The 13,271-nt window shown below is 41.8% G+C and overlaps 1 protein-coding gene across 14 annotated transcripts in view; it reads right to left on the bottom strand.

The window, feature by feature from the left end:
- Positions 1 to 13,271, bottom strand: part of NUP93 (nucleoporin 93) — a 102,390-nt gene that overhangs the window by 14,266 nt on the left and 74,853 nt on the right. For all 14 annotated transcript variants that reach the window (XM_059045703.2, XM_067019822.1, XM_059045701.2 and 11 more), the window contains 3 exons: positions 8,175 to 8,249; positions 5,416 to 5,505; positions 3,769 to 3,908 (listed from right to left, as the gene is read on the bottom strand). In XM_059045703.2, coding sequence (XP_058901686.1) covers positions 3,769 to 3,908; positions 5,416 to 5,505; positions 8,175 to 8,249 — 305 coding nt within the window. The remainder of the gene's footprint in view (positions 1 to 3,768; positions 3,909 to 5,415; positions 5,506 to 8,174; positions 8,250 to 13,271) is intronic.

Raw genomic sequence — 13,271 nt, 5'->3', positions numbered from 1 at the left:
AATAATTGCTTCAGCTCACAGCCTAATGCTCTAGTGGGATCTTTTCAAACTTTTCATTTTAAAAAATTTTAAACCTACAAAAAATGAATAGTCCAAAGAATGCTCATATATCCTTTACTTAGATTCTCTAATTGTTAATATTTGTATGCATGTTTTTTTCTCTATATGTACATGTAGATATACACACATATACAAACACACATACTTTTTTTCTGAACCATTTGAAAATGTTATAGGAATATAGAAATCAGGGGCTACCTCATCTGTAAATACTCCACCATGTATCTCCTAGTTAGGACATTCTCCTACCTAACCTCAATACTATCATGACACTAAGAAATTTAACATTAATATACTGTTATTATCTAAAATATAACACATATTCAAATTTCTTAATAACATCCTTTTTTTCTTTTAAATCCAGGATCCAGTCAAGGGAATGCATGAAATTTAGCTGTCATACCACTTCCATTTCCCTTAATCTAGGGTAATTCTAACACTTTTTATATAAAGACACTGACCTTTTAAAAAGAATCCAGGCTACTAGCTACCTGGTAAAATGTCCCACAAGCTGAATAGTTTCTCATGACTTGATTCAGGTTCAACTTTTTTTGCCAAGAACTCTACCTACACAGCTGATGCTGGTACTGCCACAATGAGGCAGGTAATACCATTTTGCCCTTCTTTGTAACATTTAATTTGATCACTTGGTTAAAGGTGTTGTCCACCAGATTTCACTGCTGTAAAAGCACCTCCTTTCCCCTTTGTAATTAATAAGTACACTATGGGGTAATACTTGGAGGTCATGTGAATAATCTGTTCACCAATAATCTTTCACCCAATAGTTTCCACTGGTGGTCCTTGCTGAACCCACTGTCACATTGGTGGTTGCAAATGATTTTCTATCATTTCCTGTTTATTTGCTAGCAGGCTTCTTAAAATCCTTTACAGTGTTTTAAAATTGCTTTTATATTAAGATTAAATGGGGCTTCCCTGGTGGTGCAGTGGTTGAGAATCTGCCTGCTAATGCAGGGGACATGGGTTCGAGCCCTGGTCTGGGAGGATCCCACATGCCGCGGAGCAACTAGGCCCGTGAGCCGCAACTACTGAGCTTCTGCGTCTGGAGCCTGTGCTCCGCAACAAGAGAGGCTGCGATAGTGAGAGGCCCCTGCACCGCGATGAAGAGTGGTCCCCACTTGCCACAACTAGAGAAAGCCCTCGCATAGAAATGAAGACCCAACACAGCAAAAATAAATAAATTAATTAATAAACTCCTACCCCCAACATCTAAAAAAAAAGATTAAATGGTTCAAGTTATAGATACCCAAACATGGGGTTAATACATTGAAGAACTTTCTAAATATGTTTCTTGTCCAAAACAAAACAGACTGCCTCAAAAAGTCAGGTGCTTCATATGTTCAACCACATAATAATATTAATATTATACCACATGAAGTATAATAACCAACTGAGAGAGACAGCATGAGAGTGAGAGAGAGATATGCAGAGAAAAACACCTGTCAATTATAGAAAACAGACTCAATGGAAATTGATATAGTCATAAAAAATGATACTGACAAAAAATTTTAAAAGCAAACTATATAAAACCATATATTGTACACATTTGGATCATAAGCTGTGTAAAAGATACATATCAAACAAAATATTCATATGTCCAAAAAGGCGGCAGGGGTGGTGTGGGGGTAAGGAAATACAACAAGATGCCAGGGGTCTCTGGGTGGGGGAGAGGAGACCGCTCCCTTTTTTCAGGTCCTCTTTTTGGCATCTTCCAAAATTTCTATAACAGTCATGTAGTATTTTCATAATGAAAAATGAACACAGTTCAATTTAGAAAATGTAACGAGTTCGCCATCACTGGAAGTATTTAAAAGCAAAGGTTGGAAAAGAGATTACAGAAGAGTCCTGTAGCAACCAGGACAGACAGATGCCCACTATGGTCTCTTCAAACCTGAATGAAGACAACTCACATGCTGGAAAGGGCCTCAGAGCCTAAATTCCTTGAGAGCTGAGAAATGTGTACCTTGCTTCAAATTTGGAATGTGGCAGGAAACAGACCAAGGCTATGTTTTCTCAACATTTTCAGCCTTACACCCCCAAAATAATTTGGGACCAGGTCTACTTTGCCACCTGATGTATTACATCACTTGAAATACTGTATGTATGTTACACCGTCAGTGGATTAGCATCAGAAAAAATATTTTTTTTAGTGAGTACAATTATCTGAAATATTCCCTTTATCAAAAGGGTCAACAAATCTTAAAAAGGATGCCATCAGAGAATGATGCTACTAGAGTGAAAAAGAAAATAAGCATATAATAGTTGTGCACAGGAAACTCCTAAATAGCTCCAAGTGCTGCTAAAGGAATTAATGGAACAAAGTAATTCCAAAAAAACTAAATGAAAAGAATAGTAAAAGAAATGGGATAGCTTACATATATAAAACCAGAAACTGCACCCTGGTACCACTGGTGAAGTCAAGCAACAACGTTAAGGATGAGGTTTACTGAAGAAAAAGCAGTCATGAGCAGTCATATATGTACACACATTAAAAAATAAAATTCTAATGTTTTTTATATACTGTAAGAACTTCTGACTCATATTTTGCTGACTTGTAGCAAATACCACTATATACATTAGGTTCTTTATGGCTGAAGACTTAGAAATTTACATTACAAAAATTTAGTGAAAGCCTGATATAATACTTTACGAACTCTTTGTGCCCTGTGCCAGAAGCAATAAAAAACCATTTGGAGTTCCAGATTTTTCTTAACAAAAGTATGGAGGCTAGTGAGTTTAATATGTCTGATGGTGTTCCATCTCATGTAGCTATTATATAATTAATTTAGTATTCGGTATAAAAACCTGTTCTCTCTCTGCTGTACCAGGTCTGAATTACCTTGACTTCCTAATGAAGTATTATTTTGTTGACAGAGGGTGACCACACTACAAGGCCATTGGCAGCTGCATGGGCTCAGCAGCAAAGAACTGCAATTGAACAAGTGTATTCAGCTTGGCTTTCTCTTCTCGAGCCAACAGAGAGAGGCCCAGCACCCTGTCTCTGAAATAAAGAGGGTCTGTTGCACGCTCATGACAACCCCTGCTGGCCAATTCAGAACAAGGAGTGTCCACAGGGAGTGGATGAATGGCACAGGCCCTACCAATGAGGGGGACAATAGTTAGGGCACAAGGGCACAGCCACAAACCCCTTGGTGACCAACTCCAATTAGTGAGGAGATGGCAAAAAAAACCCAGGCACAAATCAGAGGCATTAGCAGCAGGGAAGGATCTGGACTCACAAGGATTAACCAAGTAGAGCCAGAAGGAAAAGAAAGGATCAAGGGGCCTTCCTAAGGTTTGAAGGTGGTAATGTTGGGTGGGAAAATTAAAATGCCTAGAGAAAACAAAGAGCCTAAGCAGTAATGGCTGAACCACAGGAGGGACAAGGATCCTGACCCAAGGCATTGTGCCCTAATAATTGTGACTCTGTACTGAGGGACAGAGAGTGGACAAAGAGAAAAAAAAAAGCCTAACAGTGCTCAATGCTCCCACTCAAAATGATTTTATATCAGTACATAAATAGTTCTGGTAGAGAAGTGTTTCTGAAAACAGCCTAACACCTCTCAGACTTGCTCAACCTTGTTTAAATTACACCAGCTACAGAGCACTTAGCTTGAGGACTACTTGAAACGCAAGAACGGCTGCCTTTGGGGGATTTTAAAGCCAGCCTCTGTGCTGCCGTTGCCTTACCTCTGCTCGAGGTACCCCAAGGCCTGCCTGACGAACTCCATGCGCACTTCCACGCTGTTGCGGCTCTTCAGGGCATCAGTCGCCGGTGTCAACAACACGTCTGTCATTTGTTTTACCATGGTCCACATGTCAGAGATGTTCTGCACATAAATGAGACTGCATGTGACAATGCTGTGGGGCTGGGGAAATTGCCCGGTTCATCGCGGCAATCTGACTCAAAGGCAGGCGGGACATGGAGGGGGAAGAGGTTAACGTCCTGTCTGAGGCCCTCAGGCTCAAGCTCAGTACAGAAGACGCACCTCTTCCCAGCCAGCTGCCAGGCTCCTGTCTTCCCTGCAAGCAGCCCCTGTCCCGAGCTGGTTTTCAGATCCATTACTATTCCAGGTCTGACATAACCACCTACATAATTAAGACCACATAAAACTAACAAGAACACTGAATCTCAGTGGGTTATCCCTTAAGAGAGAGTGAATACATTTATAATCATCCAAAGCTCTAGGAGTTTAAACTCAAGTAACTGCATTTCAGTCCTTACAAGGTCACTGGTTTTTTAAGGCTTAAAATAAGAGTTTAACCTAAATAATACAGGCTCTGCCCTCCCAGAGGCTCTCTAGGGGCCACTGCTCTTACCCCACCCACCATGTGAGTGGCACAGCCTCCTTTTCTCCTGCCTATTCACTCCCTTCAAAAGACAGCTTCCTGTGGCCTCCCAGGAAAGGCACTGGTGATCTCTCCTGTATGTTACCACCACACAGCTGGACTCCCTCTTCCCAGAATCCTCCTGGCTGTAAACCTCTCCTAAAAATGTGTTCCCTGAACCCTCTGCAAAACATTGGAAGATGTTGTCCTTGGAAGACAGTAGCGATTAGAGAAAAAGCAGGTTTACACCTTTTCCAAAGGAAAAGAGAAAATCCTGTTTTCAGTGTTTCTCTCAAAACTTAAAAACTGTAGAAAATCCACCCTAAATGTGACCCTTTTTAGGTGGTGAGATGGTAGATAAATTCTTATTTTCTTTAGATTGGTTTGTATTGCCTTGTATTTACTATTAAAAAAAATAAAGCATTTTTGAAGGAAAAAAAAAAGTGTGTATGAGTGCTTGCTTCCATTATAGCCTTTCCTCCTTTCTCCCTTCCTCCTGCCCACCTACCAATCTATCCATCCCCTTTTTAATTTTTTTCCCCCAGCAGGAGAAAATTAGCCAAGGATAAGAACTGAGGGACAGGAATAAAGATGGGGAGTCAGAGAGGAACAGAACCAGTGGCTTTTAAAGACCCCACCTGAATCAAGTTCAAGGGGCTCACTGGTGTGAAAACTGCATCACCTTTACAATTCACATCTCGTGAAAGAGTCTGTTAGTCTGTCTAAGGAGGGAAACTGGCAGGGAGGAGCTGGAGCCTGACAGGACTTCAAAGCAAACACAGCTTCGTCGGGCCTTTTGGAGATGCATAAAGATACATATATTTATATATATAGGATCATCATCAGAAAACCACCCCAAAATTATTTAAAATAAAACTCTGAAGAACAGTTAACATCTTCTTCCATGGCATAGAGTTTCTCTTCAGCACATTTCTGCCAAGTCAGCAAGCTGCTAATCCCATTGGAACACCAGACCCCACGTCTCCTCGGGTCAGCTCTGGGTACTACCTTATCATCCAGCTCTGTGACGGAAGCACAGAGGTCCACAAGGTTAGGCTGCAGGTGTCCGTTGACAATCTTCTCATTATAGATATAAATCTGAAAGGAAAATCAAATAGCACAAATTCTATTTTCACCTTTTCTTTTTAGAACCCCTTGAAGCAGTTCTGAAACCAGCTTCTGACCAATGGTCAGAAGTTTTCCTTCCTCAGAGTGGCTGAGCTATCCACACTGCCTGGAGGGCAAGGCCTCCGGCCAGCTTCCCAGTTCTGTGCCTGAGCCTCAGACAGCAGCATCGACACCCACCAAAGCTAGCCGCTAGCCCAGGCTTCCTAACATCTGAGGAGTGGGAGCAGGTTGGTCTCGGGAGTTGCGGGGGAGTCCCATGGGCAGTTCTGCATTGCTCTGCCCAGCAGACCATCAGTCCCAGAGAGCAAGGACCAAAGTGGAAGGTCTCCTGCTGCTGCTTCCTAGGAACCCAGGGAAACATTTGGTAATCTTTCTGGCAAAAGGACTGAATGGCCCCAGGCCCAGGGCTTGTGGACTTAGTAAGGACTGTCAGGTCACAGCCCTCCACGTGTTTTAGAAGAGCAGTTGCTGCCCATCTGCAGTACTCATTTCTCTGGGAAAGAATCCCAGCTCCTTAGTAAAATTTTCTGAAGAAAAAGGAACTATGTGACGTTCAACGAATGGAAAAGTCAATATTACTTTGGATTTTATTTTTAAAAAACCAACATAATGATGGTAAAAACTAGTAAGTTCTACTCTTTGCATCTGAAGTCCTTGCTCTACCAAGGACTAAACAAGGTAGTGATGTTAGACAAGTCAGGACCCTGTGGAACCTTACCTCCCTCTACTCTAAATGGGGGACAGTATCATGCAGCCTCCAGGAGTGTTATAAAGATTAAATGAAACGGTTTTTAAACCAGAACGTGGTGTTTATTCACTCAATGAGCATTTATGAGGAGCCTTCCCTGGGGTACTGTGTTCAACATGGGATATAAAGATTCGCTCTCCACTGGAGGGGATAGCCATGTAAACAGATACATGACATTCCAGTGTCCTGAGTGCTAGTAAACCTTAGTTTTATGAAGTTTTAGTCTTCACAGACATGGAAGATACATGGTTTCTCTCCTCAAAAGCTTGTAATTTCATTAGGCCTGAATTCTGATGGTGCCTGTGGCAATGGAAGTCAGTCACATAATGAAAGTGAAATTTTAAAAAATGTAGATGTAGTGTGGGAGAAAGAGAGAGATCTAAAAACTGGAGAAAAAAATAAATGAAGGCCCAGTAGTAAAACATGAGGGAGTTGGAAGGAGGGGGACTTATGTGAGGGAAGCTGATGTGGCTGGTTTCAGATGCCTAGAGTTAGAACTGGCAGTGGTATGCTGAAGAAGAGAGGCTTAAAAAGAGCATTTAGAACATTCTTCTCAACAAGGGGTATAAGAAGGATCTCCGATAATACCATCAGCTCACCAAATAATTCAGTTAAGGCACCCCTCTGTCAAAGGCACAGGGTCTAGCAGTTTCTCCCCTCCCCCTGTTCACCTCTATAGCCACCATGTGTTTTTGTCTCCACCTTCCCCACCCCACCCCAGCCCAGGTTGGACGGAAGAAAGGAATTGAGTGAGTGATGCTGAGGGCCACAGTGGCACTGATCGCGGGAGGGCTTCCCTGGTGGCGCAGTGGTTAAGAATCCGCCTGCCAATGCAGGGGACATGGGTTTGATCCCTGGCCCGGGAAGATCCCACATTCCGTGGAGCAACTAAGCCCATGCGTCACAACTACTGAGCCTGCACTCTAGAGCCTGTGCTCTGCAACAAGAGACACCACCGCGATGAGAAGCCCACGCACCGCAAGGAGTGTAGCCCCTGCTTGCCTCAACTAGAGAAAGCCATGTGCAGCAATGAAGACCCAACACAGCCAAAATAGAAAAATAAAAAACAAATGAATAAATAAATTTATTTTTTAAAAAAAGAATCGCGGGAGTTGGTCATGACAGAAGAGATGTTCCTTGGTCACTGCTGGTGCAGGACAATTTAAAGGGGATGGAAGCCCACCACCCTCAATTCAAGAAACAAGACTATTTTCCCTTCTTGATACTTTGTGCAGCAAAGCGGCAAATTAGAATAAAATGCACACGTGGCCAGCACTACTTTATTCAAAAAGTCAATTCCAGGTATGTACTGTCCTAAGGGCAGTTTCAGTCAACAGAGTCCCTGAGCTTTACCACAAAGTGTCTCAATCCACACTCAAACTATCACATGGTCATGATATACCACAAGAACCACAACCCCCCAAATATCATAAGCTTCTCCAGGACAGTAATATCAGGTAATGGTGAGTACACTATGCTTACCAAGGCAGAAAAGCATTTAGAAAATTTCTCTCTATAGTGGGGTGAAAAAGCATTTCTGATAACACCATTTGCCGACCAGGTGATCAGTTAATACAGAACTCCATTTACACAGCAGTGCAGTTACTCAAAGCTTTACTGTACATGGGCTGTTGCCAAATGCAAAATGAGATGCCTTGGTCAGTGTGTGAGGCAGATTTCAATTTCCCTAAATCAAACCTGAGTCATTCCATTACCCAATTTGATAGATTTCTCCAGGGACCTAGATGGTAAAATATTAACACGTCCTCTGAACGAAAACCCAACTTGTTTTCAGGGTTGGACTTTCACATGAAGTCTGTGTTCTCTTTTACTTCCCAGTGGGCTCACAGAGGATTTTCCTGGATTCGATCTTCCTTGAGAACACACTCACCTGCCGGGCATAGGCCATCTCGATGCTGTCCAGAGAGCTTCGACCAGGGGGTCCCGCATCACTGATGTAACTTGGCTGTAGATAAATACACATTTAGAATTGGTTCAGAACAGCATTCAGTCATGTAAAGAAAAAAAAAAAAAACTACAAACATATGTTTGTCTTTAACAAAGCTATTTCTGTTTCCTACTCAGGATTCCTCAAAACGATGATTTTAGGGGCTTCAATAGAAGGCAACTCTCTTACCATGATCACATGAGAAGGGAGCAGGCATGGGACTCAACTCAAAAATAACAGGAGGCTGGAGAAGCTGTAAGGATATCTCAGTAACTGTTTCTGGAAAGGCACCTCTTTGTAACATTCGGTTTCAATCCCCCAGTCCACCTCATCTTCCCCCTCCATGTCTTTATACCAGTGAGGCTGTGGTGTATGTGGGTCTCCTATTTCCATCACTCGTATCAGACAGCTGAGGAAATGGAGTTTATAGGGTCACAATACCAGGATTCAGACATTTCCTATCTAGAGTCCACACTAAGACAACAGCTACTGATGAACTTTATGCATTTGAAGATATGAAGCCAGTCTAAGTTGGGCATTCATTCATTCAGCAAACATCTGCCAAGTGCCTGCCTGCCACATGCACAGTGTGTACACATCCATCCCCACAGGGATGACAAGACAGCCCACAGAGGCTGTTCCCAAAGAGCTTACCATCTGATGCGGAGAGTTAGACACCAATATATGGAAAAAATTATTAGTCTTTTTTAAGAAAGACTAAAGTTAATTTTTAGCTAAGTTTATTCCCTACTGTAAAAAAAATATGGATCAAAATCAGGTATGTTCCAATTAGGTATATTAGGCATATTCTTAAATTTCCAATATTAGTTTGTACTGTACTGTAGCAAAGATCAAATTCTTCAAGCTTCTCTCATTAAAAAAAAAAGAAAAGCAATGCTCTATTCTCTAAAATCTAAAACAAAGCAGTTTAAAGTAGGTTTCCTGGGAGACACATGGCAGATAGCAGCAAAACTTCCTAGCACCACCAAAGCTGGTAAAAGGGATACCAGCATAAGCATGCACTGGGGCAGGACAGAGAATAGGAAGAAACAGGAAGCAGAAAGGTGGGTTGTAAACCCTCAGGTTCTGGAATGAACACTGGACTGTCAGGACACCTGGGTTCCAGGAGGACTGTTCCACTCCCTTGCTTGGCATCTGGGCAAAGCATATATCCTTGGAGCCTCAGGTTCCCTTTGGTTGATGAAGGGGCTGTCCTAGACAATCTCGAGAGGCCCTCCCCAGCTCTGATTTTCTGCAATCATTGGTATTAAAAGAGCTTTAAACAGTTTACTCTTCAATATATCGAATTTGATCTCACTACAGTACAGTAAAAACCAATGTATTGGAAATTTAAGAATATAACTAATATACCTAGTAGAATACACCTAATTTTGATCCATACTTGTTTATAGTAGGGAATAAGCTTAGCTAAAGGTTAACTTTAGTCTTTCTAAAAAAACGGACTAACAAACTTTTCCATATGTTGGCATCTAACTCTCTCCCCATCAAATGGTAAGCTTGGAAGATGCTGCTGCTTGGCTGACCCAATGACCATTTCACATCCCTACCTCTCACTTCTACTTGCTGCCACTTCCCACTCTGGCATATGGAGTTAAATATATCCAATGGTGTGCTGGTAAATGTTTAACAACTGGCTTGGGAAAGGGGGCTTGATTTGTAGCATTTGCTGGTTTCTGGTGTAAATATTCCCACCATGGCAGAAATCAAGCTATCCCAAGTAGTACCAACTAGATGGCAAATTTCCTGAAACTCTAACAATACGTCCTCATGAGCTGACCCCTACACACTACCCTTTCCCAGCCTCTACTGCAGCTAGGAGTGGCCATGAACCCTGGTTCTAGCCAACCGGATGAAAGCACAAGCCTGGTAGTACATTCTGGCTTAGTGAAGCTTCCGCTTTTCCTGATAAAGGGAGAAAAAAGAGCCTGGCATGGCCTTTCAGCTTTCTCCCCTGAATGCAAACAGGCTGTCTAGAGCTGCAGCAATCAGCTTGTGAGTCCGAAGTAAGTGGCCGTGCTAAACATGGTGGCATACAGAGACAAGGAGGTGCCTCTGACGTCACTGCAGAGCTACTGAATTAAGGCCCTCACCTGCAGACTTGTTTAGGTGAGAAAAATAAATCGCTATTCAACCTACAGAAATTCAAGTTTTCTGGTACTCACAGCTGAAAGCATTCCTATCTGAAATGATTGAAAACCATCAGGTTATAGTAACAACAGCCACACTTACTGAGCAACTACTATATGCCAAGCACTGTCTTAATTTCTGTGTATTAACTCCACAACCCTAAGAAACATATTTTTATTATAACAATTTTACAGATGAAGACACCAAAGCGCATAGAAAGCACCTTGCCAGAGGTCACTCCAATAGGAAGTAGTGGAGCCGTGGTTTGTGCCCACAGCCTGGGGCCACACTGCCAGCCAGGGCAGCCCGGGGCAACTGTCCAAGGATGGCCATCGAAGAACAAGAGAGAGTAGCAGTTAGAAATCCTGGCTCCACTACTCACTAGCTACGTGATCTTGATTGAGTATATTGCTTCTTTTGAGCCTGGGTTTCTTTAGCTGTAACACAGGGGCAGCAATGGTATCTACCTCATAGATTTGTGAAATAATCTTAAATTAAATGGGAAGAAAACGGTACTTACTTCACAAGGAGTAAGTAGGAATAAGTAGAAAGAGCTCACTGTCCAACATTTGACCAGTAAACGCTAGCTGTTACCACTTTTTAAATAAAAAATAAACCATAATGAACACGGGACTAAATCAGATGTTGAACAGTGGATAGATATGGACACTACAGAAACATAACCTAAGATATTTTCTTTGTGCTGGCTGGAAATTCTCATCTCACTCCTCTACAATGAAAACACATTCCTTGTAGGAAAAGAATCTCCCACCAGCTCATTTTCTATTTCTGGACTAATTCTGAGTGTTCCCAGTAACACTGCATTTGAGGACTGTTCTATAATGTGGCCATCTTTCTGGAACAGAACTCTCTGAAAGTTGATGATCCCCGAGTCTTTTCAAAGAACAGAGCACTAAGCCTGTTAATTCCAGTAACCTAACTGGGGGGGATAAACGGGGAGGAGAGGGGGAATGGCACTAAACGCTTCTGCAAGGACACAGTTGTTTCAGCTACATATACATAAACAGCCTTGAGAAATATTTTCCAGTACTACTAAAAACCTAATTTTAAAAAGTAGTTGGTTTTTTGGCCTCCAAATTTCCATTTAAATTAATTTTGCCTAATGCCCTTGTTTTCAAACGTACCTTCCCTTCATTTGCCCTTGGCCAAGCCTCTATTTCACCACACACAAAGTCAGTTATCCATCAACAGGATGTGTACATGCACATTCCTGAGCAGAGGAACCAGCAAACATTCCATGTAATTTCAAAGCCAGGAGCTGCTAGAGGGCTGGTAAAGGAGACACCAGTATGCTGTGTGGGAATAACGTTCCAAACTCTTCAGGTTTTCTCTGTACTGGGGCCTGATCGGAGCACAGTGGGGATAACAGGAGCACAGAATCAGAGACCAGAAAGGCAGGGAAGATGGGTGGGCAGGGCCAGAGAGAACAAGGGGCTCACCCAGGACTCTGGAGATAATGTGGAGAAACAGCAGTCTCTGGGAGCACAGACATGAGAAGGGTCTTCTCAGTATACCTGGTGTTCCCCAAACAGCCATTTTCTAAGAGAACATTCCTGAACAGGCAGGATGTGGTTGGAGAGTGGCAGGAGGGAACTGCAAGCTTTCATTAAGCAACTACTTTTGTACATAACATATCCAGGGATGAATAAATCTCTTTTACCAAGGAGAGCACATTGTAGGTAGGGAAAAACGAATGTAGCACTCACTTCTAGCAAAACAAGTACAGAGTAAAAAGAAAATGTGATGATAATACAGAAGAAAGAGAGTTTTTAATTTCCAAGTGGAAATTTTGGCTTTATGTAAGCAAAACAGAACCAAAGTAATTAAAATACAATAGTTGGCTACAGTATCTGTACATAGAAGCCCAGTACTACCAGAAAAAACACCGACTGGGCACCAGAAGACCCAGGTTCTAAACGCAACCCAACTGTGTGACCTTGGGTAATGACATCTAACTTTTCTGGAGCATCATTCTCCATGCATAAAACGGGAAGAATACTTGGGTCATTTATACAATGAAATCTATTATGCCACTAAAAAATGACAGACACCTACATGTACTAACCTAGAAAAAGCTCCAAAATAAGTTTAAAAAAATCAAAACATAATGCTAAGTAGTAGCATTTATTATATAAAATGGTGCCATTCTGGGCATATACCCTGAGAAAACCATAATTCAAAAAGAGTCATGTACCAAAATGTTCATTGCAGCTCTATTTACGATAGCCAGGACATGGAAGCAACCTAAGTGTCCATCAACAGATGAATGGATAAAGAAGATGTGGCACATATATACAATGGAATATTACTCAGCCATAAAAAGAAATGAAACTGAGTTATTTATAATGAGGTGGATAGACCTGGAGTCTGTCATACAGAGTGAAGTAAGTCAGAAGGAGAAAAACAAATACCGTATGCTAACACATATATATGGAATCTAAGGAAAAAAAAAATGTCATGAAGAGATTAGTGGTAGGACGGGAATAAAACACAGACTTACTAGAGCATGGACTTCAGGATATGGGGAGGGGGAAGGGTAAGCTGTGACGAAGTGAGAGAGTGGCAGGGACATATATACACTATCAAATGTAAATTAGATAGCTAGTGGGAAGCTGCCGCATAGCACAGGGAGATCACCTCTGTGCTTTGTGACCACCTAGAGGGGTGGGATAGGGAGGGTGGGAGGGAGGTGATGCGAGAGGGAAGAGATATGGGAACATATGTATATGTATAACTGATTCACTTTGTTGTAAAGGAAAAACTAACACACTATTGTAAAACAGTTATACTCCAATAAAGATGTTTAAAAAAAATAAATAAAGAAGTAATGTGGTAAAAAAATTAAAAAAAATAAAATAAAATGGTGCCATT

Source organism: Kogia breviceps, chromosome 18 (genome assembly GCF_026419965.1).
Source record: "Kogia breviceps isolate mKogBre1 chromosome 18, mKogBre1 haplotype 1, whole genome shotgun sequence".
Taxonomy (NCBI): domain Eukaryota; kingdom Metazoa; phylum Chordata; class Mammalia; order Artiodactyla; family Physeteridae; genus Kogia; species Kogia breviceps.
This window is presented reverse-complemented; position numbering and strand designations above follow the sequence as displayed.